General features: G+C 67.1%; 4 protein-coding genes across 4 annotated transcripts; 3 read left to right on the top strand and 1 right to left on the bottom strand.

The window, feature by feature from the left end:
* Positions 1–1,705: 1,705 nt before the first annotated feature.
* Positions 1,706–4,747, top strand: EMIHUDRAFT_440188 (hypothetical protein; the record flags this gene model as incomplete). Its single annotated transcript, XM_005790245.1, has 9 exons — positions 1,706–2,496; positions 2,731–2,851; positions 2,924–2,964; positions 3,032–3,256; positions 3,320–3,529; positions 3,599–4,341; positions 4,418–4,508; positions 4,587–4,614; positions 4,692–4,747. Coding segments are annotated over exons 1-9 (2,280 nt in total), but the record flags the coding sequence as incomplete, so codon positions are not given.
* Positions 4,748–4,776: 29 nt separating this feature from the next.
* Positions 4,777–5,749, top strand: EMIHUDRAFT_440189 (hypothetical protein). The gene is made up of 4 exons (XM_005790246.1): positions 4,777–4,945; positions 5,019–5,070; positions 5,137–5,190; positions 5,301–5,749. Exons 1-4 carry the CDS (start codon positions 4,805–4,807, stop codon positions 5,363–5,365), a joined length of 312 nt encoding a protein of 103 aa, XP_005790303.1. The 5' UTR covers positions 4,777–4,804; the 3' UTR covers positions 5,366–5,749.
* Positions 5,750–8,957: 3,208 nt separating this feature from the next.
* On the top strand, positions 8,958–9,716 carry EMIHUDRAFT_440191 (hypothetical protein). The gene has a single exon (XM_005790247.1). It carries the CDS (start codon positions 8,987–8,989, stop codon positions 9,551–9,553), a length of 567 nt encoding a protein of 188 aa, XP_005790304.1. The 5' UTR covers positions 8,958–8,986; the 3' UTR covers positions 9,554–9,716.
* Positions 9,717–12,089: 2,373 nt separating this feature from the next.
* Positions 12,090–15,147, bottom strand: EMIHUDRAFT_454728 (hypothetical protein; the record flags this gene model as incomplete). The annotated part of the gene is made up of 9 exons (XM_005790248.1): positions 12,090–12,399; positions 12,537–12,612; positions 12,682–12,726; positions 12,800–12,919; positions 12,992–13,055; positions 13,129–13,179; positions 14,339–14,408; positions 14,482–14,880; positions 14,958–15,147. Coding segments are annotated over 9 exons (1,323 nt in total), but the record flags the coding sequence as incomplete, so codon positions are not given.
* Positions 15,148–20,464: the final 5,317 nt, after the last annotated feature.

The raw sequence follows: 20,464 nt of genomic DNA on the forward strand, positions 1-20,464 counted from the left end.
GAAATCACCCGTTTTTTGCCCAAAAAAAGAAAATTTGCACCTATGCCGTAGAGAGGTTGAGGTGCGAGCCGCCCTGGAGGCAGCTGGGGGTGGGGGGGGGGCGCTACCCGCGGGCTTAGAAGGCCCGCGCGCAGGGGGGTGGGGCATTGAGACCGGTCATGAATGAGTGCGCGACACGCATGTTGCGAGCAGCGTTGTTGATGTTTTGCGCATCGCCACTGACGGCGGCGCGCGAGAGCTGTTGCGAGTGGTGTTGGGCGAAGCCCCGGGCGCTGCCGGAGGCTGTGCCGTAGTCGGTGCGGTCGACGGCGCTCGGGCTGCCGACCTCTTTGGCGAAGTTGAAGATGATTCTCTTGGTTGGCGGCGCGACGAGACAAATTTTGACGATTCCGTTCTTGACATGGAGCGCGTCGTAGTACTGTCCCTTGTGCTCTTTGACCCAGCCTTGTTGCCGGTCGCATGGACGAGCGGGCCCTGTGACTTGTGGCCGCGCTCTTTGCACCCAAGAACCTTGAGCAAGGTTTGGTCGAGGGTGTTGCCGAAACCAAACTTGTGGCCCAGTGACGCACACAGCATCCGCCGTGTGCCGCCGAGCCCTGCCCAGCCTGCCTCGTCTTTAGTGAGGGCGCTCTAGGAGCAAAAGTAGCGCAACCGCAAGATTTCTTTTCATGCCCGGGGTGGCTTACTACTTTCCCTCCTCCCGCCCCACTCGCAGGGCCCCCCGTACAAGTGGTGTGCTTTTGTCTCGCTTCGAGAGCTGTCCGAGGTGCCGGTCCTATCCTCCAGAAGCTATTCAGAGGCCGAGGAGCTGGCTCAACACCTTGCACACGCTTTGCCGGCGGCCGCCTACTCTCTTGGCGCGCAAGACGATTAGTTAGAGTCAGATCTTGGCGGCTGTCCCAAAACGGCTCGTGACCGCTGTCGCTGCCGGTGGTGGGGAGGCCGACTCCATCGGGTGAGGTGCGCTTGACGCGGGTGCCCTCTGTCGGCAGGAGTGCCGCTGCATCATCGTGCTTGTAGCAGAGAAGGAAACCCACGATGAAGGCTACGAGGTAGATGGCGTTGACTACGAACGGGTACTTGACGCCTATCGCAGCCAGTGCAGGTGGCCCACGGCGCGCGCAGGGACGCAGGGATTGAGAGCAGCGCATGATTGCCGGGCTCAATCTCTGTGACGACAAACGCCAGGATGTAGCCAAGAAAGACGGGCACCAGGAAGAACCAGAAGACGATGGCGTAGATCTCCTTCGAGACCGGGACCCCAAACCTTGGCGCGACGCCCAGCGTGACGAACATTGCACTCGTCCCAAACCACATCGCCTCGACGAAACGCAGGAATAAGACAGCGCCGGTTCCGCACGGAGGGTGGGCAAGCTGTTCGCCGAGCAGGTTGTAGCCCATGATTGCGAGCGTCGAGTCACAGTCGCCTGCTACGTAGCCGAAGAGCAGGAAGAACGAGAAGATGCCCATGCCAACAAAGTAAAGGCTGAGCGGCTTCAGCCGGTTTGTTGCCATTTGATAAGCACAGCTCTTGTCTGCAATCACGGGTCCTGTGGGAGGCGTGCTGTCTTGTTTTCTTTCTTTTCGTGCAGGTCCAATGAGCAGAAACTATCACGCCTTTTTTACACTCGACTCCCCTTTTTAAAATCCGCCTCAGTTGAGCGGCAAAATTCTTTTTTCCGCGCTGCCGCTCGCTTTGGGGCTCCTTTGGACGCGTCGAGAGAACGCCAAATGTCTTCGCCCAGCGGTCTCAGCCGGGTCGCCGACCCTCCTAGTGGCCCTGGCCAGATGGACGGCATCACCAAGACCTCGCATTCGACTCTGACTCTGGGCGAGTCCAGCGGCGCCAGATCCGCTGCAGCGCACCCAAGCGCTCGCGTCTTTGCACCGGCCTTTGCGAGTCTCCTGCGCACGGAAAGCCGAACCGCAGAGTGGTGGGTTGTTCTCGCTGTGCAAGTCATCAGCGGCTTGGCGATGGTCAGTGTGCCTGCGAGCTACCCGCACTACACCCTCTCCTTCCTCCTCCCCGGGCCGGGGTTCGCTCTGCTCTGCGCCGCCCTGCTCGCCGCCACCGCCGGCGTGCTGCGGCTCCTCCAGCTGCGCGAGGCGCGCACGCCTGGCGCGCAGCGCTTCTGCTCCGACTCCACGCGGCGGGACGTGGGCAGCCGGATGATGAAGCGAGTGGCGGGGCGGCGGTCCAACAACAGCGCGCGGTCGTCGTCCGCCTCGTCGCCCGTGGCCCGCGTGCGCGGAGACGCCGCCTACCAGATCGCGAGGTTCGCTGGCGCCGGCGTCGCGCGGACGCGAGAGCTGCTCTTGGTCCAGGTGGCGGTGCTGGAGGCGGCCATCGCAGCGGACGGCGTCGAGGCGACCGCCGCGGCGCTGGCCGGCGACAACTCGAGGTTCGTGGAGCGCGTGGAGGTTGGCTCGGGCGGCGGCGGTGCGGCGGCGGTGCGGCCGCCAGCCTCGTGCTTCGCGCTCGTCAGCTACCGACAGGCATGCACACACACACACACACACACACACACACACACACACACACACACACACACACACACACACACACACACACACACACACACACACACACACACACACACACACACACACACACACCGGCGGGCGTGTCGCGCGCGCCTGCTCTTGATAGGTGAGAGGGCGAGCCTCCCAGAGTGGGGTAGCCACGTATGGACCAGAGCGGGGTAGCCACTTATGCCGACTGAATCGCAGGCGTGCCGCGACGGCGACAGCTTGACGCTCTCGCCGGCGATGCTGCCGCGCATCGCTGCGGCCGCACGCAAGGCGGGCGTGCGGTACCTCTGGCTCGACGCGTGGTGCCACCGCTTTGAGGGCCAGCCGCCCCCGCAGAAAGGGTTGACGGATCAACCAACCCGTGTTTTGATCCTCCCTCGCGAGTGTGCAGGCGAGTACGAGCACTCTGCCTTCTGCTCGACCCTCACCGCGGTGACGAGCCTCGCGTCTGCGGTGCTGATGAGCGATGAGTAGTTTCAACTCGTCCATGATTCACCAGGTGACGAGTCTCGCGTCTGCGGTGCTCTGGCTGCCGATTGCGCGGCCAGGCGAGAACCTGTCGTACCCGTTCCGGCTCTGGTGCACCTTCGAGGCGGCCGTGGTCGCGCAGCGCGAGCTGCCGGTGTACGCGGTCGGCGAGCCCGCACGCCGCTTCGAGCGATGGCTGATGCAGGCGGGCGGCTTCGCGCCGGCGCTGCCGTGGGTGGCGCCGCCGCCTCGCGAGGTGCGATCTCTCGGCTATATCTCGGCTATATCTCGGCTATATCTCGGCTATATCTCTCGCGAGGTGCGATCTCTCGCCTACTTCAACAGCGTCATGTATGCGGGGATGCTGTTCGCGCCCTACCTCGCCCCCGCCATCTTCCTCGTCCTCGTGTCGGGCTCGATCGGCGACCTGCTCCCCGCCCTCGGCCGCGAGACGGCCCTCGCGCGCAACGCCTCCAAGGTCCTGCTCGCGATGAACGAGGGCATCTCGCGCGCGGCGCTCGCCGCTTCGGCCGAGCACGCTCGCGAGGAGCCGCCTCGCTGCCAGCGCAGTGCTCATCCGTTGCTCCTTCTCAATCAGGCCGAGCCCTCCCTCGAGGAGTCGCGCGGGCCATGCGGCGGGCGGGGCGGCAGCGGCGGGCGGGGCGGCAGCGGAGCTGGCAAGAGCGGTGGCGGCGGCAACCGCAGCAGCAGCGGCGGCGATGGCGGCGATGGCGGCGGCGGCGGCGGCGACGACGGCGGCGTGGGCGTAGTCGGCAGCGGCGGGTGGCGCAGCGTTGTGTCGGCACTCTCGGCTGTACTCACGGCTGTGCGGCGGTGGAGGCAGCACTGGCAGCGATTGCGGCGGCGGCGGCGCGCTTGGCTGCGGCTGTTCTTCCTGCGCAAGCTGCAGCCGATGCTGGTCGAGTCGCTTCGCGCTGACCTCCCGTGGCTGCACTCTTTCGACGTGCGCGACGCCCTGGTGGTGCGCGAGGTGCTCGACGCGATGCTGGGGACGGACCGCTCGACGGACGGGTACCGGCGCGCCGAGGCTGCCCTCGCGCTCTCGTGCTACTTTGCGGCTTGGCTGCGCAACGAGCCAGGCGACGCGCCACGCGGGCGCTGCATCGTCGACTGGCTGCGCGACAAGGACCTCGAGCTGCCGACCTCGCGCCCGCTCCCCCTCGCCGAGCTCGAGCCGTACGGGTGGAGGATCGAGCGAGGAGGATCGCACGTCGTCTCTCTCCCGCTCGGGTGGGCCATCCTGCCGCCCCCGGAGAGGTCTCGCGACGACCTGTCCAAAGAGGAGTGGGACCTGTCCGTGCCGCCGCTGCTCCACTCCAAGGCCAACCAGTCGCAGCGAGCCCGGCTCTGCACTCTCCCCGAACCGCCTCTGAACCGCCTCCGAACCTTCCCTTAGGACGCCGACACGTCGCACCAGCCGCGCGCGCAGAGGCTCTTCGCGTGCGTCGCGTACGGTTAACCCCCCCCCCCCTCTTCCTCCTCATCAACCGCTTGAGAACCAACTATCGACCATCGACCATCGACCATGATCAACTAGGCTACTCCGCCCTCTTCCTCCTCATCAACCTCACACTCTTCGACGCGCTCATCCTCGGCGCGGCCCGCGACATGCCGCCGCCAGCCCTCCACAGCCTCCCCGCCCCAGTCCCGCCGCCCTCTTCTCCTCACAGGCGCGGTCCTCGACACGTCGCTGCCCGGTCTGCTCGAGCCGCTCGCCCGCGTCGCGCCGTACGCCCCTCCTCGGACCTGCCTTCTGTGTGAACTCAGGACTCATGGATCACGAATGAGTGTTCAGGTACGTCGTCCTCGGCCTTGCCATCTTCAGCGCCGTCGAGATTCCCGTCTCGCTCTCGCGCTACTTCACGCACACCTCGCCCTACGCCCCGCACCTCCCCAACCTCGCCAGTTTCGTGTCGCCCGACGGGTGCGAGTCCTTGCAGCTCCTCCTCTCTGAGCAGTGATCCGCTCCTCAGTCACAGTGGCCGATGACTCATCAGGTACCACGTCCTGCAGCTCCTCTTCCTCGCACTCGCCTTCTCCATCGTCGCGGCGAGCGTCGCGGCGCTGGTCGAAGTCTTGCCTCATGCCACTTATTAGTCCGTAATCATTCATCAGGCCAGCGTCGCGGTGCTGGTTTGGTCGCTCGAGACGGCGCGGCTGGTGGCCAAGGTGAGACCCGCTCACCGCCTACCCCACAAGCATTCACTGCCAACGCCCAGCCCCCCGCCTCCCCCCACTCACCCCCTCCGCCCCCCTCTCCGCCCCCCGGCCTGCGGCAGGGCCTCACCTTCGCCGAGTCGAGAGAGGCCTTCCCGTACCCGTGGTCGCACGTCTCGTCCCTTGACCACGCCGCCATCGACGCCGCGGACGAGCTGCTCGTCATCTCGGGACACGCCTTTGTCTTTTGCACCATGCTCTCGGGCGCGCTGCAGGTCGCGACGCAGACGGTGCACATGCTGTACCGCGGGCTGAGGGACGGCGCGCCGCGCACGCTGACGCCCGCCGACGAGTCGGTCGTCTCGCTGCTGAGGCTGGTGCCGCGGACTGAGAGGAGGGGCGCGCAGGGCGGGCAGAGATGCCGGGTGGGGGAGGAGGTGGTGTAGTATGTGTGTGGCTGCACCGTGGCACGGTAGTTCGGAGTACGTACAGTGCCTCTTGGGGCTTGTCTCAGAGCTCTCCCAAAGTCCGTTACTCAAGTACGTTGCCGCGATGAATTCTTTTTTTGAGCTTTTTTTTAAAAGCGCCCGTGGGTTCTTAAACGGCTCTTAAAACCTGCCTAGGCAGGTTTTAAGAGCTGCTGGGCCGCCGATTCCTTAAACGGTCTTAAACGCTTAAACGGTGCGGGAGAGCTCCCGAGGTCGATGGTCCGGGAGGCTCCCGGTGGACGCCGGAGGCCGGGAAGCTGGCTACAGTCAGCTAGCACACGCGCCCCCTATGCGAGTATGGCTTACAGATGTGTCTTCAGAGGCGGTTTTGTGCCTAATAACGGCAGTATTGGAGAAAACGGCGCGGAACCCAGCGACGCAGGGCCGGTGAGGCCGATTTTCTTAAACGGTCTTAAAAGAGGGACCCCCCGTGCCTGCAATCTCTTAAATGGCAATTTCAGCCCCCAAATCTCCTCATTTCTTAAAAGGCCTTTAAAAAAATCCGGCCCTCAGAACCCTAGGGGCACCCTATAAGCCGCACGGGTCAGAGAGAGAGAGAGAGCCGTCTCTGGCGTCAGGACATGCACATGCACAACAACAACAACAACATACAACATGCACATGCACAATCATGTCAAGTGCTGGAACCCACTCATCAAGTCGATCGACGACGGCGGGGTGGGGCTCGTGGGAAAATTGTTGCAACGTGGCGTCGGTGGGCCACCTCTAAGGGTTGGAAACACGCTAGACAAGGCGCCCTAAAAACACGAAGCCCCACTACGCGTACTACGTGCCTCTCTGCGTGTAGATAAGATAGCGTTTACGTCCGGGTATTAAGTATTGAGGCAGAGCACAAGACACACGGCACCACCGTAGCAATCGCTTGCGCCGCTATTTCGTGCGTCTTCTTTGGTGGCCGCGGCGCGAGGCGCGTCGACACGTTGGCCCTGTGCGCCCGCTGGGAAGTGGGATTTTATCCACAATCCAGGGGATCTTCGCGCGGAAAACAGCAATGTGCTGCAGAGTTTAACGTCTCACACGTCACACCAAAACGACAAAAGAACCACTCCGCACGGCTTAGGGTACCCCTAGGCTTAAAAGGGTGGGCCCCCTGGGGCGCCTGCGGCTTACCGGAGGGCAGATAAGAAAAGACTTTTTTTCGCCGCGGCCCAGCATCCTCCCCAACCACATCACAAACCGCACCTCCAAGCGCAACGGGGCATCCGGGGGCGCGCTCGGTCGGCAGCATCATCCTCGGGGACAAGGAAGAGGACGCGGCACCTCAATCAACGACACGTCCGCATGTGTGAGTGTTAGAGTTGTTTGGTATTGCTGAAAATCTCTCTCACCAAACACGTCCGTCCGTGACCGACATCTGCTCGGCGTCTCGCGATTCGCCACGATGCGGGACGTGCATTACGAGGTCAAGTGCTGGAACCCACTGTATGTATGTAGTAAGGTGAAGAACAGTCAGGCTCGGACTGGACACCAACGCGGTATGGGTGGACGCAAGACAGATGATGACGACACGCACGAGCGACACACAGACACAAACAAACCCACTCATCAAGTCGATCGACGACGGCGGGGTGGGGCTCGTAGGAAAATGGTTGCAACGTGGCGTCGGTGGGCCACCTCTAAGGGTTGGAAACACGCTAGACAAGGCGTTGACGGGGGTCGTTGGGGCGCAAGGAGCGTGGCCGTCAGGTCGGACTCAGGGCCGGTGCTTTGACGCAGTATATTGTACTTCGAGGTAGTATGAACTCAGAACGGCCCCCCGAGAGCGCCTCTTCGACGCCCACGGGTCCCGGGGGGTCGGAGGGGTTGCGAGAAGGCCTTGGCTATTTTTTGTTTGAATTCTGGAGGCCGTTCAAACATGTAACGTGCGTTCCACGTGCCCGTCCCCAGCAAGGACAACATGCTAGCCCAGCAGGCCGCTCCCACCGCCGCCCGCGGCGGAGGCAAGGCGGCAAAGGGTGGCAAGGGCGGCGGCAAGGGCGCTGGCAAGGGTGGTGGCCGTGTGGCGCACCAGACCCGCTTTGCGCCGCCGCCCTCAACGCCCGATACTCGGTTGAGCCGGCAGAGCGACGGCGGCAGAGTTGCGGCCGCCGGCGACCTCACACGGCGTCGAGCGCCGTAGAGACGGCCCCGAGAGCCGCCGCCAGGTGTGCCACGACCGCGGTCGCGAGGCTCGTGGCGATAGATGCGCCAGACCCGCTTGCGCCGCCGCCCTCAACGCCCGATACTCGGTCAGAGCCGGCGGAGCGACGGCGGCGGAGTTGCGGCCGCCGGCGACCTCACACGGCGTCGAGCGCCGTAGAGACGGCCTCGAGAGCCGCCGCCAGGTGTGCCACGACCGCGGTCGCGACGCTCGTGGCGATAGATGCGCCAGACCCGCTTGCGCCGCCGCCCTCAACGCCCGATACTCGGTCAGAGCCGGCGGAGCGACGGCGGCGGAGATGCGGCCGCCGGCGACCTTCCCCTCGACCACGCCGCCGACCCGTCGACAAGCACACGCGGACTGCCATCGAGAAGAAGGAGAAGGATGGCGGCGCATCCGGAGCCCGCGGGCGCAGCGGGCGCGGGTCCGGGCGCGGGCGGGCGCGCGGGAACCCCGCCAGCGGAGGCGACAATGCCTCTGGCGGCTCTGCAGGCGGCGCGCGGCGCGCCCCTCGCCGGTCTCCCGCACGCTCCTGAGGGCCGAGAGGGCCGAGAGGCGGGGTCGGTGACCCGGGGGCATGGGCGGTGCGGCCCGCGCCGCGCGCGGGCGCGTGGCAGCCCGTGAGGGCCGAGATCGGGTCCGTACTTCGACGTAGTATGGGCCCCCGGCGGCCCTCTACAGCAGCGGCGAAGTGAGCGTGTTTGTGGTGTTGGTGTGGCGTCTGAGCTTGGATCTGTGACTAAAGCCGGTTACCACTGATGGATCCCCACCCGAATAACACACAGTGAGCGCCCCAGCGCTTCACTACGCCCTCCGCGCGAAATCGCTAGTGGTGCTTTGTGGTAGTATATTGTACTTTTGAGTAGTATGGGTACGGTTCCCGAGACCGAGGTGGACGGACCGCTCGACCACTCGACTGGGAAAGGATGGGTGGGTCATAAAGACCACGCACGGAGACGGGTGGGTCAAGAAGGATACAGGCTGGAAAGTGGTCATAAAGACCCATCGTGCCGGAAATATCGGAAGCTCGTCCGCCGTTTTTTTACTTCATCTTTTAGGCTCGCTGTGAGTTTTCACGACCCACACCCAAGCATGGGTTGATTCATTGTGGCAAGACGCCCCTCCCGTGTTCCCGGTGTTCAAGGTTTGTCCAAGCATAATGGAGTCATCCCCATCCGACGCTGCTGTGGCTTTCCAACGCGTGCTGAATAACCAGGACACCCTTTCCGACGTGCTCAACTTCCTGACCGCGAAGGAGCTCGCGCCCACGCGCCGTGTCTGCTGCGCCATGCTGCAGGTGGCCGACAGTCAGGTGCCGCATCGGCTGGCGCAGATACGGGCCAAACTGTCCGTGAAGACGTTGCCTGAGGCGAGCACGGCGCTACACGCGCTACATCTGGCCGAGGAGTACGCGAGGGGGAGCGAACTCCGCACCGCCATCTCCATGTACCTCGACCACATTCGCGTTGAGGCAGCGATGCGGGGCAAGCTCGACGAGTACCAGCCTCGCTGCGATGCTATCGAAGGTCAGTTTGAGCCGACAACGACGCGGGAGGAGTTCGAGCGCCTGCAGGCGGAGGCGATTGCGGTGGAGCGCGAGATCCACACGGACATGGTCCACGGCCTCGCCATTCTGACCCTCGGCCCCGGCCCCGGCACAAACGGCAATGAGGACTTGCACGCTCAGCCCCCAGGCGAGGGGGGCGGGGGATGCGTGATTGCGTGAGGCGCGTGCGACGTGGACTGCGCCGGGGATTGCCTAGTGACGCACCAATATGGGTGTGCTAGTATGAGTCCGACTGCAGTTGTAGCGCGCTCTTGCGCAGGGGCGGTTAGTCAACCGCTATACGTAAGGTACTGTGCTGTGTGAGGTGCTGCTGAGGTACATACACTGGAGATACACTCGCAACACGGTACAGACACGAGACAGCAAAGACAGAGTCGCGCAGGATGTAGGTAGTAGGGGTGTGCACGGACGGGATGCTTGCGCGGCGACCAGAAGAGCGCAGCTACATCCGCAGCCACCGCCCTCCCCGCCGTCCCGTGCGTGTGTTCGAAGTCCGAAACTTGCTCGCGCGCTCAGCTGGCGGCCAGCACGCCGGCCAGCTGCGCCGCCTCCTCGTCGGTGGCGGCCTGCCAGCGCGCGACGGAGCGCGCGAGCTCCTCGGGCGCCGGCGGCCTCTCGCACGCGGCGAGCGTGCGCCTGCGGAGATCGCCCGAGATGAGCCGAGCCTCTTGCACTCCCCCCACTCGGCGCAGCGCTCGCTCGATCTCGGTCGCGAGGCAAGTGGAGTGATCTCGGGCGTCTCGGGCAATCTCGGGCAATCTCGGGCAATCTCGGGCAATCTCAGGCAGTATCGGGCGATCTCGGGCGATCTCGGGCGATCTCGGGCAATCTCGTGCCCAATCTCGGAGGCGAGGCAGTTGAGGAGTCGCTGCAGGCAACGCAACCGCGCGTGCGAGCAGCCGCTTAGTGCGGCGTCCGGCAGCTCGGCCGCCGCCGCCGCCACGGCGCAGAGGAGGAGCGACTTTGCGTCGTCGCTGTCTGGCGCGCCTACTCTTGCGCCATCTCGGCTCATCTCGGGCCATCTCGCTCCATCTCGGGCCCTCCGCATCAGTCTCGTCGCTGTCCGGCGCGCCAAGAAGCAGCTCCACCTCCCGTGATTGGCCTGCGCAGCCGCCGCCGCCGCCAAAGACCGACGCGCGCAGCGGAAGCGCCGGTACCGCGGCGGCACTGCCGCCGGCCCAGCCCCGCTCTCCACCTGCTGCGGTGCGTGACTCGTAATGACCGTGAGTACTACTACGCCCATGCCAAGACCCGCTCACCGCCCTCGACGCGCAGTGCGGAGCGAGGCAGCCCGATGGCAGCACAGAGCGCCTGCGATTCCTCAGCACTCACTCATTCCCAGCCGTCACTAGGCAGCCCGATGGCGGCATAGGGCGCCTCGAGCGAAGGGGCCGAAGCGGGCTGCAGCAATCTCGGGAGATCTCGGCTCATCTCGGCTCATCTCGGCGCCTCGAGCGAAGGGGCCGAGTCGGGCTTCAGTCGGGCCGTCAGCGCCGTCTCCCTCGCAGCCGGCCACGCGGCACTCACAGCTGGTTCGGCGGCGCCTACCCCTCCGAGACGACCCGAGATGGCCCGAGATGGCCCGAGATGGCCCGAGGCGAGGAGCAGCGGTGGATGTGCCGCCGCCGGCCGCGGCGAGAGTGCCCCGCGCCAGCGCCGCCGGGTCGATCTGCAGCCGAGTGAGCAGCCGGCGCCTGTTCACAGCAGTCGGCCTGTGAAGAGACGCGGCCCGAGAGCCCTTCGCTTGCTGGGCGGGTGAGCAGCCGGCGCCGCCACACCCACCCACCGGCGCCCGCGGGAGCGGCGGCGCGCGAAATGTCGGCGTGAGGCCCCCGGCTCGTCCAGCAGAGGAGGAGGCCGGCGTGCGAGGAGGCGAGCAGCGAGAGGAGGGGCGGCAGCGGCACCTGCGCGCAAGAGAGCGGTGACGCGAGAAGAGAAGAGGTGTGCGGACCAGGAGGAGGGGCGGCGGGTGCGGCACCGCCAGCAGCAGCTCCGCCGTCTCGTCGGGCAGCAGCTCCTAATCTCGAGACAATCTCGGGTCAATCTCGCGCGATCTCGGGGGCGCTCCGCCGTCGGGCAGCAGCTCCTCGATCACGCCGCACTGCGACACGCCAAGGTCCGCTGCGGCGTGCGCGAGGGCGGCGGTGACCAGCGCGGCCGCCTCCGTGCCTCTGTTGCGCACCTGCGTCGGGTTGGTGCACCGGGTGCCGGTGAGCCGCAGTACTGCGTGGTGTAGTGCACACCAGCTTGGTACACACGCCGCCGCCACCAGAGGCGAGAGATGGCGCACCCTGTGCGGCACGCACTGCCCCAGTGTGCCGAGGCCAAGAGTGCAGTGGAGAGCACAGGGGGGGGGGCACGGCTGCAGAGACCGCCGAAGCCAGCCATGCGTGCGCTCTGGAAAGCTCGCTAGCGGGCTGCGCGCCGTCAGCTGCAGCTGCCACGCGCCTAGGGGACGCGTGTCGTGGACGTGTGCTGGACGTGTGCTGGCCGTGTCGTGGACATGCATCCTCAGGGAGAGACGCGGCCGCGCGCCCGCGCTGAAGCGGTGCTGCAGGCCTGTAAGCACGAGAGGCGCCGCAGCCGCGCCCGTCTCCTGCCCGCCCTCCTCCGCCTCCGCGGCGGCGGCGGCGGCCTATGGACGTGTCTCGGACATGTCATGAGCGTCCTCGACATGTCCTCCTCGTCCGCGGCCGCGGCGGCCGCGGCGGCGGTGGCACGGGGCGGCGGGGGCGGCGCCTCCGCCTCGCCCACGGCTGACAGCCTCTCCGCCGCCGCCCACTCCGAGAGGAGAGGGGAGGGGGAGGCGTCAGCGGTGTCGATAGCGGCGGCAATGTCGGCGTGCTCCTCCTCCTCCTCCGCCGCCGCGGCGCCCCCTCCCCCCCTCCCTCCCCTCGCCTCGCCGCTTCGCCGATCTGTGGCGGAGGCGATCCGGCGCAGCGCGTGCGCGTACAGCAGCCCGTGCGCCCGCTGCGTCGCCAGGGCAGCCTCAACCGCTGCTCGGCCTAAGAGACAGAGGCGGTCCGGGTGGAGGGCAGGGAAACTGGCGCGCCGCCACCCTTCTCCGCCGACCTGAGAAAGGAAAGCTGGCGATAGGCACACTGAATGCCGGGGTGGCGGCCGCCTCCACCGCCGCCGCGACCCGCGTCCGCGCGCCCGGCGAGAGCCGCGGCGATGGCGTCGGTGTGCTGCCAACGGCCCGCCGCCGACGGATCGGCCTGTTCACAGCGGGGTGCCGTGAAGAGACGCCGTTCACAGTGCCACCCGCCCGCCCCTTGCGAGTCGGCCTCCACCCGGGGCGCGTGGTCCGACGCCTCGACCCAGCAGCGCGCCTGTCCAGCCAGAGCCGAGCATCCATGACGGTGAATCGCTCCGCAGTCACGGACCTCGGCCCAAGCAGCGCGCCGCGCTCACGAGCACGCAGCCGCAGCCGCCGCCGGCCAGCCCCCACGCCACCAGCTGCGCATGTCCGCACCGAAGCACATCGTCGGCAGCGAACGCGTCGGCGCCGGCAAGACGGCACACCTAATCACAGTCAGGGTTCCGGCTACTCGGTCTGACAATGACTCTCCCCTCGGCGCCTGCAAGACGGCACACCAGGCCGCCCGATGCGCCGAGGACGATCGCGCCCGGCTCTCCTCCCGCGGCAGCACCCGCGCACCTGCGGGACATGTCTCGGACAAGTCAGGGGACGCGCCCTGGACTTGTCCTGGACTTGTCCTGGAGTGGCGCACCGCACGGCTAGAGACTCGTCGGCGGCGCACGTGAGCGAGAGTGGCTCGAGCCTACCGGACGCGTGGATGGTTGCACGTCGGGTCAGCATCAGTGATTGCGCGTGAGCGAGGCGGGCTCGAGCCGGCGCGGCTCTCCCGCGTCAGCCTAAAGTGCAGAGTCAGAGAAGGACTCAAGCAAGACGGGCTCGCGGCAGAGGAAGCCAGCCACCAACCCCTCGTCCGCCGGCAGCGAGGTGCTCCCGTCCGCGCCCTTGCCGAGGTCGAACACCGCCGCCGCCGCGCCCGCCGCGCCCGCGCCCGCGTCCGGAGCGTCCAGCGCTTGCTCGATCGCCGCCGCCGCCACCGAGAAGCGAAGCACCACCCCGCTGGCCGTGCCGAGCCACAGCCTTAAGCGCCACACGGAGCAGAGCGTCGCTGGACGAGGGACATCTTCTCGAGAGTGAGCCGGGGACGCTGTGGCTGCTGGAGCGGGAGACGACTCGCATCCAACAACTAACGACTCGCGTCTAGGAGGAGCAGCCTCAGTCCGACAACGCGCTGCTGCCCGCCACCGCCTAAGAGTCGCCCATGCTGCCGTCCATGCTGCCGCCCGGCACCGCCTCCACCGCCGCAGACGGCAGAGTCTGCGTCGCCTCCGCCGCCGCTCCACGACACGCGACGCGCCTGACAAAGAAGTATCCGCCGGTAGAAGCAAGGCTGTGCATGACCGCTCCGACAGCACGCGGCGCGCCTAGAAAAGAAATCAAGCTTGCACGCGAGCATGAGCGTGAGCGACTGCTCGAAAGCAGGCGGCGCGCCGTGGCGCAAGTGACCGCCTCGGCGGCGGCGCCTGTTCACACCTCGAGCCGTGAAGAGACGCCGCTCACAGCCGCGGCGGGCCACCCCTCGGCAGCGCCGCCCGCGAGGAGGGTCAGCACGCGCACGCACACGCCGCCCTCCCTGCCTCCCTCCCGCCCGACCTCCCTCCCTCCCTCCCTGCCGGCGCTGCCCGGAGGGTTGGCGCGGAGCTGCAGCAGCTGCAGCCGGGGCGGCGCGGCGGCGGGGCCGCGGCGCAGGCAGAGGAGAGAGGGCGCTTCGAGCGGTAGGCTGCCTAGGACCAGGTTCCGAGGAAGGTTCGTGGAGGGCTCCAGCAGGAGGCAAGGACGGGGCGAGCGGCAGGCTGCAGAGGAGGGCGTCATGCTCTCCCCACGAGAGGAGCTCGGGGGCATACCCAGCCGCCGCCCCTCCGCTCCCCGACCCGGGCGCGACGACGCCGCAGGCCGGCAGCCACGACAGAGAGCCTACGGGACATGTCCCGGACACGTCGCGGACGCGTCTCGGTCGGCAGAGGCCGCGAAAGACAACAGAGATAGCCGAAGGAGGAGGGGGGAGAGGGGCCATCGCCGTGGCCGTGACCGTGGCCGTTGCAGTCTCCTGTTGCGTCGCCGCCTCCGCCGCCATCGCCACCGACAGGACCGCCATCGCCGCCGCCAGGACCGCCGCCGCCGCCGCCGCCGCCGCCGCAGACCGCGACACAGAGGATGGGTCCATCGAGGAGGAGGAGGCTCTCCTCTCGCTCTGGCGACGGAGGGCCGCTCGCGGCGGCGGCGGCTCCACGCCCGACGACGCTCGGAGACGCCGCCGCCTCCGCCCACGGCGCAGTCTCTCGAAAGTTGACGAGCCGGCGCGCCCGTACGTCGAGGATCGCGACGCCGTACCGGCGGCAGGGACCCTCGGCCCGAAAGCACAGCGTGGGAAGCCTGAGCCCGAAGCCTAGACACGCGGTGAGCAGGCGCATCCGTCAATTTGTGAGCGTGGAAGCTGTGCCGCATGCGAGTGGGCGCGAGTACCGTGGTGCAGCACCGTCGCCGCCGCCTCAAAGCGCCAGCCAGCTGCCGGAGGCGGCAGCGTGAACTCGGAGTGGGAGAGGCTGTCGGAGGCGACGGCGTGCTGCGCGACACGAATGTGGACGCCGCCGTCCTCCGACGATGTGATGAGGAGACCACCGAGGGCGAAGGGCAATCCACCACCGTCGACCATATGGCGCGAGCGAAAAGAATTTTACCCAGGGTCCCGCGTCCACCCATACGCACAGCGCCTTGTTGATTGAAAAAATCCGCGCCATAACAACTGTCTATGCGCGCGCTCCGCCCCCGGCCGCTGCCGCCGCGAATGCGCGCGGCGGCCGCGCGCCAGGTGCGGGAGCCCACCGGACGCTCGCGCGGCGCCGGGGCGTATCGGTCTCGGCACGTCTCGCGCGCTGCGAGGTGTCTTTTGGCATGCTGGCGCTTGGCAAAGACGCCAGCAAGCTCGCCTTGCTTGCCTGCGGCCGCGGGCGTGTGGGTGGGCCCGCCAGGCTCGGCGAGGCTCGGCGCGGGTCTTCGAGCTCGCCGCCGGCGGCGAGCCAGCATAGCTCGTCGCTCGACGGGAGCCTGTCCGGTATGCTCTGGGCATGCTGTACAGCATCGCCAATTTTCTGGGAGGGTCTACAGGGCCAGGGCGGGCCGGCTCGGGCGCGATTGCGCGCTCAATACTACCACGACTACCTGCTCTCGAACCGGGCCGCCGACGGCGGGCTTGTGCGGCGCGCCGCTCGACGGCAGGCTGCTCCTCACCCTTCCGACAGCATCTGCTGTCTCGCTTCTCTCGCTGCGACCGCATCCGGGGGCCTGCGGCGACCTCCTCGCTTCGCCAGCGCTGCCTATGACTGCGGCACGCACGTCGGCTCGCCGCCCGCGTCGCCCGCGGCGGGCCCGCATAGCGCGCCGCTCGTCGGGGGAGTGCCAAGGAGGTTGAGGAGTACAGGCTGTCTCGCTCAGACCGCAGCCGACGCGGTGCGGGGCCGCTGTCGGCGCTGCTGCCGAGCTCCTGCGCTGTGGGCTTCGCCATCGTGTCCTGAGTACGTCGCCGACGCCACCTGCCGCTCGCAGCTGCCTTGGACTTCCCGGCCATCAGGCAAACACACACACACACACACACAAACACACACACTATTAATAATCGGGTAATAATTATTAATTATTAATCATCGGGCGGGGGCGCGGCGCGGCGGCGAGCGGCGCGAGACGGCGGCGCGGCGAGGCAGCGGGCGACGCAGTGCGGGGCGGCGCGGCGGCGGGTGGTATAATTGTTTATTAATTAATTAATAATGAATTAATAATCGTCGGACGGCGGCGCGGCGCGGCGACGGGCGGCGCGAGGCGGCGGCGCGGCGCGGCGGCGCGGCGCGGCGCGGCGGCGCGGCGCGGCGGCGGGCGACGCAGGGGCGGGGCGGCGCGACCAACTGCACTGACCGGGTCTCTGGCCATGGAAGCGGTGCATTGGTCGCGTCGCCCATGTCCCGACCAACACCCCGACCGGCAACGACGGAGAATCCACTCCGCGCCGGCGGCCCCGTCGGTGGCGGCGCCGATCGGATCGCGTCGCGCCGGCGGGGGTGGTGACCGAGCGGGCAATTGCTCCGCTGGCCGGCGCTGGGTCGCGCCAGCGGGGAACAGGTAAGTAAGGCGGCATCGACGCTGAACGGTCACGAAACCCACCCCACCACACTGAAAGACCACCGGCCAGTTGACGACACACTCCCAGGCGCCCGCCGATGAAGCTGGGAGGATGTATGGAGGAATGGTAATGACCTCTCCGGATTGGTTGAGCCCCGGCATCGACGGCGGGAAGAGGGAGGATCCCCGCCCCTATCCCTCAGTTTAATCCCCGACAGATCACGACCCCCTCGGAGGGGGCCGGGCGAGGCGTACCCCGAGGGCCCCGCTCTTTCCCAGCAGCGGCGCGCGCGCGCACACACAAAGACGTTGCCCCCTCACACCCCGCACCGCACATCACACACCCCTCGTGGCCGTTCTTCAGTCTGCGGCCAGGGCGCGCTGCACCGGGCCAACCTGCGGCCGTCGCTACGAGCGGCGGGGCTCACCGCGGGGCAGCGCGCCGACGACGTCGAATGCGCCGCCGTGGCATCGCGGCGCCGACGACCAGGCTCAGAGGATGACCCCGGGTAAGCGTTCCCGTGCCTCGACAACTGCCGCTGGTAGGCGCGCCGCGCCGAACCATGGCGGGCGCGCCGCGGCCGCGCGCAACCTTCGTCACAATGCCAACCGCGCGCGGCCGTCGACCGGCAAGCACACGCCTCGACTCGGACGCGGTGTTCCGAGGGCAAGGGAGAGGGGCTGGCTCCTAGCCCGAGAGGGGAGCTTCCGAGACCCACTACATGACCACGCACGCATCATCCCGCGGCCTGGCGGTCGGCGGGATTGCAATCAGTCTTCGCGTGCCGCCTGTCGTTCGCTCGGGCGCTTTGGGCGTCGGGGTGGCGAGCAGGGGACGCGGCTCTGAGCGCCCAGCGACGCGTGCCGGATGGAGTCCGGCCGCGGGTGACTAGGGAACTTCGCTCAGGATGTGTGGCAGTCAGTTTGGCTGAGTGTCCTGTCTTGTGGTTCTGTGTGTCGCTCCTGTGTGACCGTCATCGCCCGTCTAGCGTCCACCCATACCGCGTTGGTGTCCCAGTCGTTGGTCGGACTGTGTTTCGCCTTCCCATCAATCAATCAATCAGCGCCTAGATATGTCTTGTGTTGCTGTGTGCTGCACGCCCTGCGAGCGGGGCGGGGTGCGCACTGACCCTCTGTGTTCGTGTGCGTCGCCCATCTCTCCCTGGAGATGACTGCTCTATTTACTTATTTATCCACCCATACCGCGTTGGTGTCTAGTCCGAGCCTGACTGTTGTTCATCTTTCTACATACATACATAAAGGCGTGCCGTCCTCCCATCCCTCCCTTGGGTTGTGTGTTTTCTTTCTTTTTTTAGGGTGGAGTTATTTGTTGAGAAGTGACCCGAGCCGCCGGGTGCCCCGCAGCGGCCTCGCTGGGCCAGGAGACCGGCCCGTGAGTGCTCCGCAGCAGCCTTGCTGGGCCAGAAGATCGGCCCGCGAGGTGGGGTGCTAGTATGAGACCGACCGATCCGTCGCAGTTCTCTTGCTCCAAGCGCTTGCGCTTCGGTCGGCGGTTAGTGGTGCACTAACCTCCGAGAAATCCATCGGGTCACTCCTCATCGCAAACCCTGTTACGGGAATGTACGTAAGAGCCACATAGCACATACACTGAAATAAAAATCTTCAGCGTGTTAGAATTCATCAGCGAATCCGTCGGCTCTCGTTGGGGAGAGAGAGAGATTTTCAATACCAAACAACTCTAACATGTTGTCTCGTTTTGGCGAGGGCAGGATGGTGAAGTGGCAGATCCACCTGGACCTCCAGTGTCCGCACTGCAAGAGGGTCCTCGAGACCTCGACCAGCTCGACGACCTCAAGCAAGGCTGCCTTTTGGGGACGAGTACGAGATCTCGGTCGTGCTGACCGCGCTGCCCTTTCATCACAACGCCTTCTAGTTCTACGCCATGGGCCCCATGCAGGGCGCCTGTAGCCGTTGAGTCCCTGGCTGGCATTTGGCCGGCGGGCCGGCGGCCGGCCGGCGCGACTCGTCGCGCCATCGACCTCTTCGCTCCGAGAGAACATGCATGGGTGGCGTTCCGAGCGTGTTCAACACGCTTTTACCCAACCATTAACAACACATAGGCGACACTTGACACGCGACCGCCGAAATTCGCACAATGTCTAGTCCGAGCATTGTGATCCCTGGGCGAGGGTGGTGGCGTCCCCGTCGGGTACGTCATGCGGCTCTACCCTCTAGGCGAGTTCATCGCGGGCCACTGCCACACCAGCGCGCAGCGGCGCGATGCCGCCCTCCCTCGCGATCGCCGCCTTGTTGGCATCGTTGACGGCGAGGACCGCCAGCGCCCCCGCGGCATTCTCCTTCTGCGCCTCCGTGCCGTCGCGAGCCAGCGCCACGAGCGGAGCAATGCCGCCCGCCTCCGCGATCGCCACCTTGTTGGCGTCGTTGGCAGCGAGGTTGCGCAGCGCCCCCGCGGCATTCTCCTTCTGCGCCTCCGTGCCGTCGCGAGCCAGCGCCACCAGCGGCGCAATGCCGCCCGCCTCCGCGATAGCCAGCCTGTTGGCGTTGTTGGCAGCGATGTTGAGCAGCGCCGCCGCGCCCCACTCCTTCTGCGCCTCCGTGCCGTCGCGAGCCAGCGCCACCAGCGGCGCGATGCCGCCCGCCTACGCGATAGCCAGCTCGTTGGCGTCGTTGGCGGCGAGCACCGCCAACTCCGCCGCCTCCGCCGCGGCCTCCTCCTTCTGCGCCTCCGTGCCGTCGCGAGCCAGCGCCACCAGCGGCGCAATGCCCGCCTCTGCGATCGCCACCAGAGCAGAGCTGCTGTCGTCGACGAGAATGGGCGTCAGGCGGGGCTCCGGCGTCGGCTCGACGAGGGGCGACATCGAGCGCCTCACCACCTCCGGCTGCTCCGCACACTCGCGCTCTTCGGTCATGTCGGCTCGCCCCGCCGCGCCGCGTGCCCCGCGACCCTCCTTCCCATCTTCCGGCCGCCCCTCCTCGGGTGGGGGGCTTTCGTCGGTGGCGGCCTCAATCTGGGCAAGCTCCCTGGAGAGCGCCGCAATCTTCTCCCTGAGCGTGGCCTCCTCAATCTTCTCCCTGAGCGTGGCCTCCTCAATCTTCTCCTTGAGCGTGGCCTCCTGCGCCCTCTTCGCGTTTCGCGCGAGGTCGAACAGCAACATAGAGGAGTCGTTTGAGTGCTCGGTCACCACGGCGGTGCCGCCATCGTCCGCCATCCGCTGGAAGCGCGTCTCTCTACCACGCTGGAAGCCCCTCTTGGCCACCCAAGCCACTGCCACCACCAACGCCGCCCCACACATAAAGGGCACGGCGGCGGCGCCACTCAGCATGCCTACGTCCCAAAGAGAGGACAGCAGCGACGGCGGCGGTGGAGACGGAGGCGGCGGTGAGGGCGGCGGTGAGGGCGGCGGCGGCGAGGGAGGCGCGGGCGGGCCCGGTGACGGTGACGGTGACGGTGGCGGGGGCAGAGGCGGTGACGGTGACGGTGGCGGGGGCAGAGGCGGTGACGGTGGCGGTGGCGGTGGCGGTGACGGAGCAGAGGGCGGCGGCGGTGACGGTGGCGGTGGCGGTGGCGGTGACGGAGCAGAGGGCGGCGGCGGCGGCAGAGGCGAAGGCGGCGGCAGGGGAGGAGAGAGGATGACGACACAGCCCACCTCGAACGGCGAGCGGCACGGCGCGCGCCGCTCCTGTATGCTGTTCGCGCAGCAGAGCTGCGGGTAGGCAACGGCGCCCGGGTGAGGGCACGCGTCGCACCCGCCGCAGCTCACGGCGCAGCACGCGCCGCCGCCGCCGCTGACGATGCCGCACGCGCACGAGGGCGCGTCCTCGCGCCTGCCCGCGTCGCACTGCGCCTTGCCAAAGGCGAGAGTGCCTGCCATGTGTGC

This window comes from Emiliania huxleyi (genome assembly GCF_000372725.1).
Source record: "Emiliania huxleyi CCMP1516 chromosome Unknown EMIHUscaffold_120, whole genome shotgun sequence".
Taxonomy (NCBI): Eukaryota; Haptophyta; order Isochrysidales; family Noelaerhabdaceae; genus Emiliania; species Emiliania huxleyi.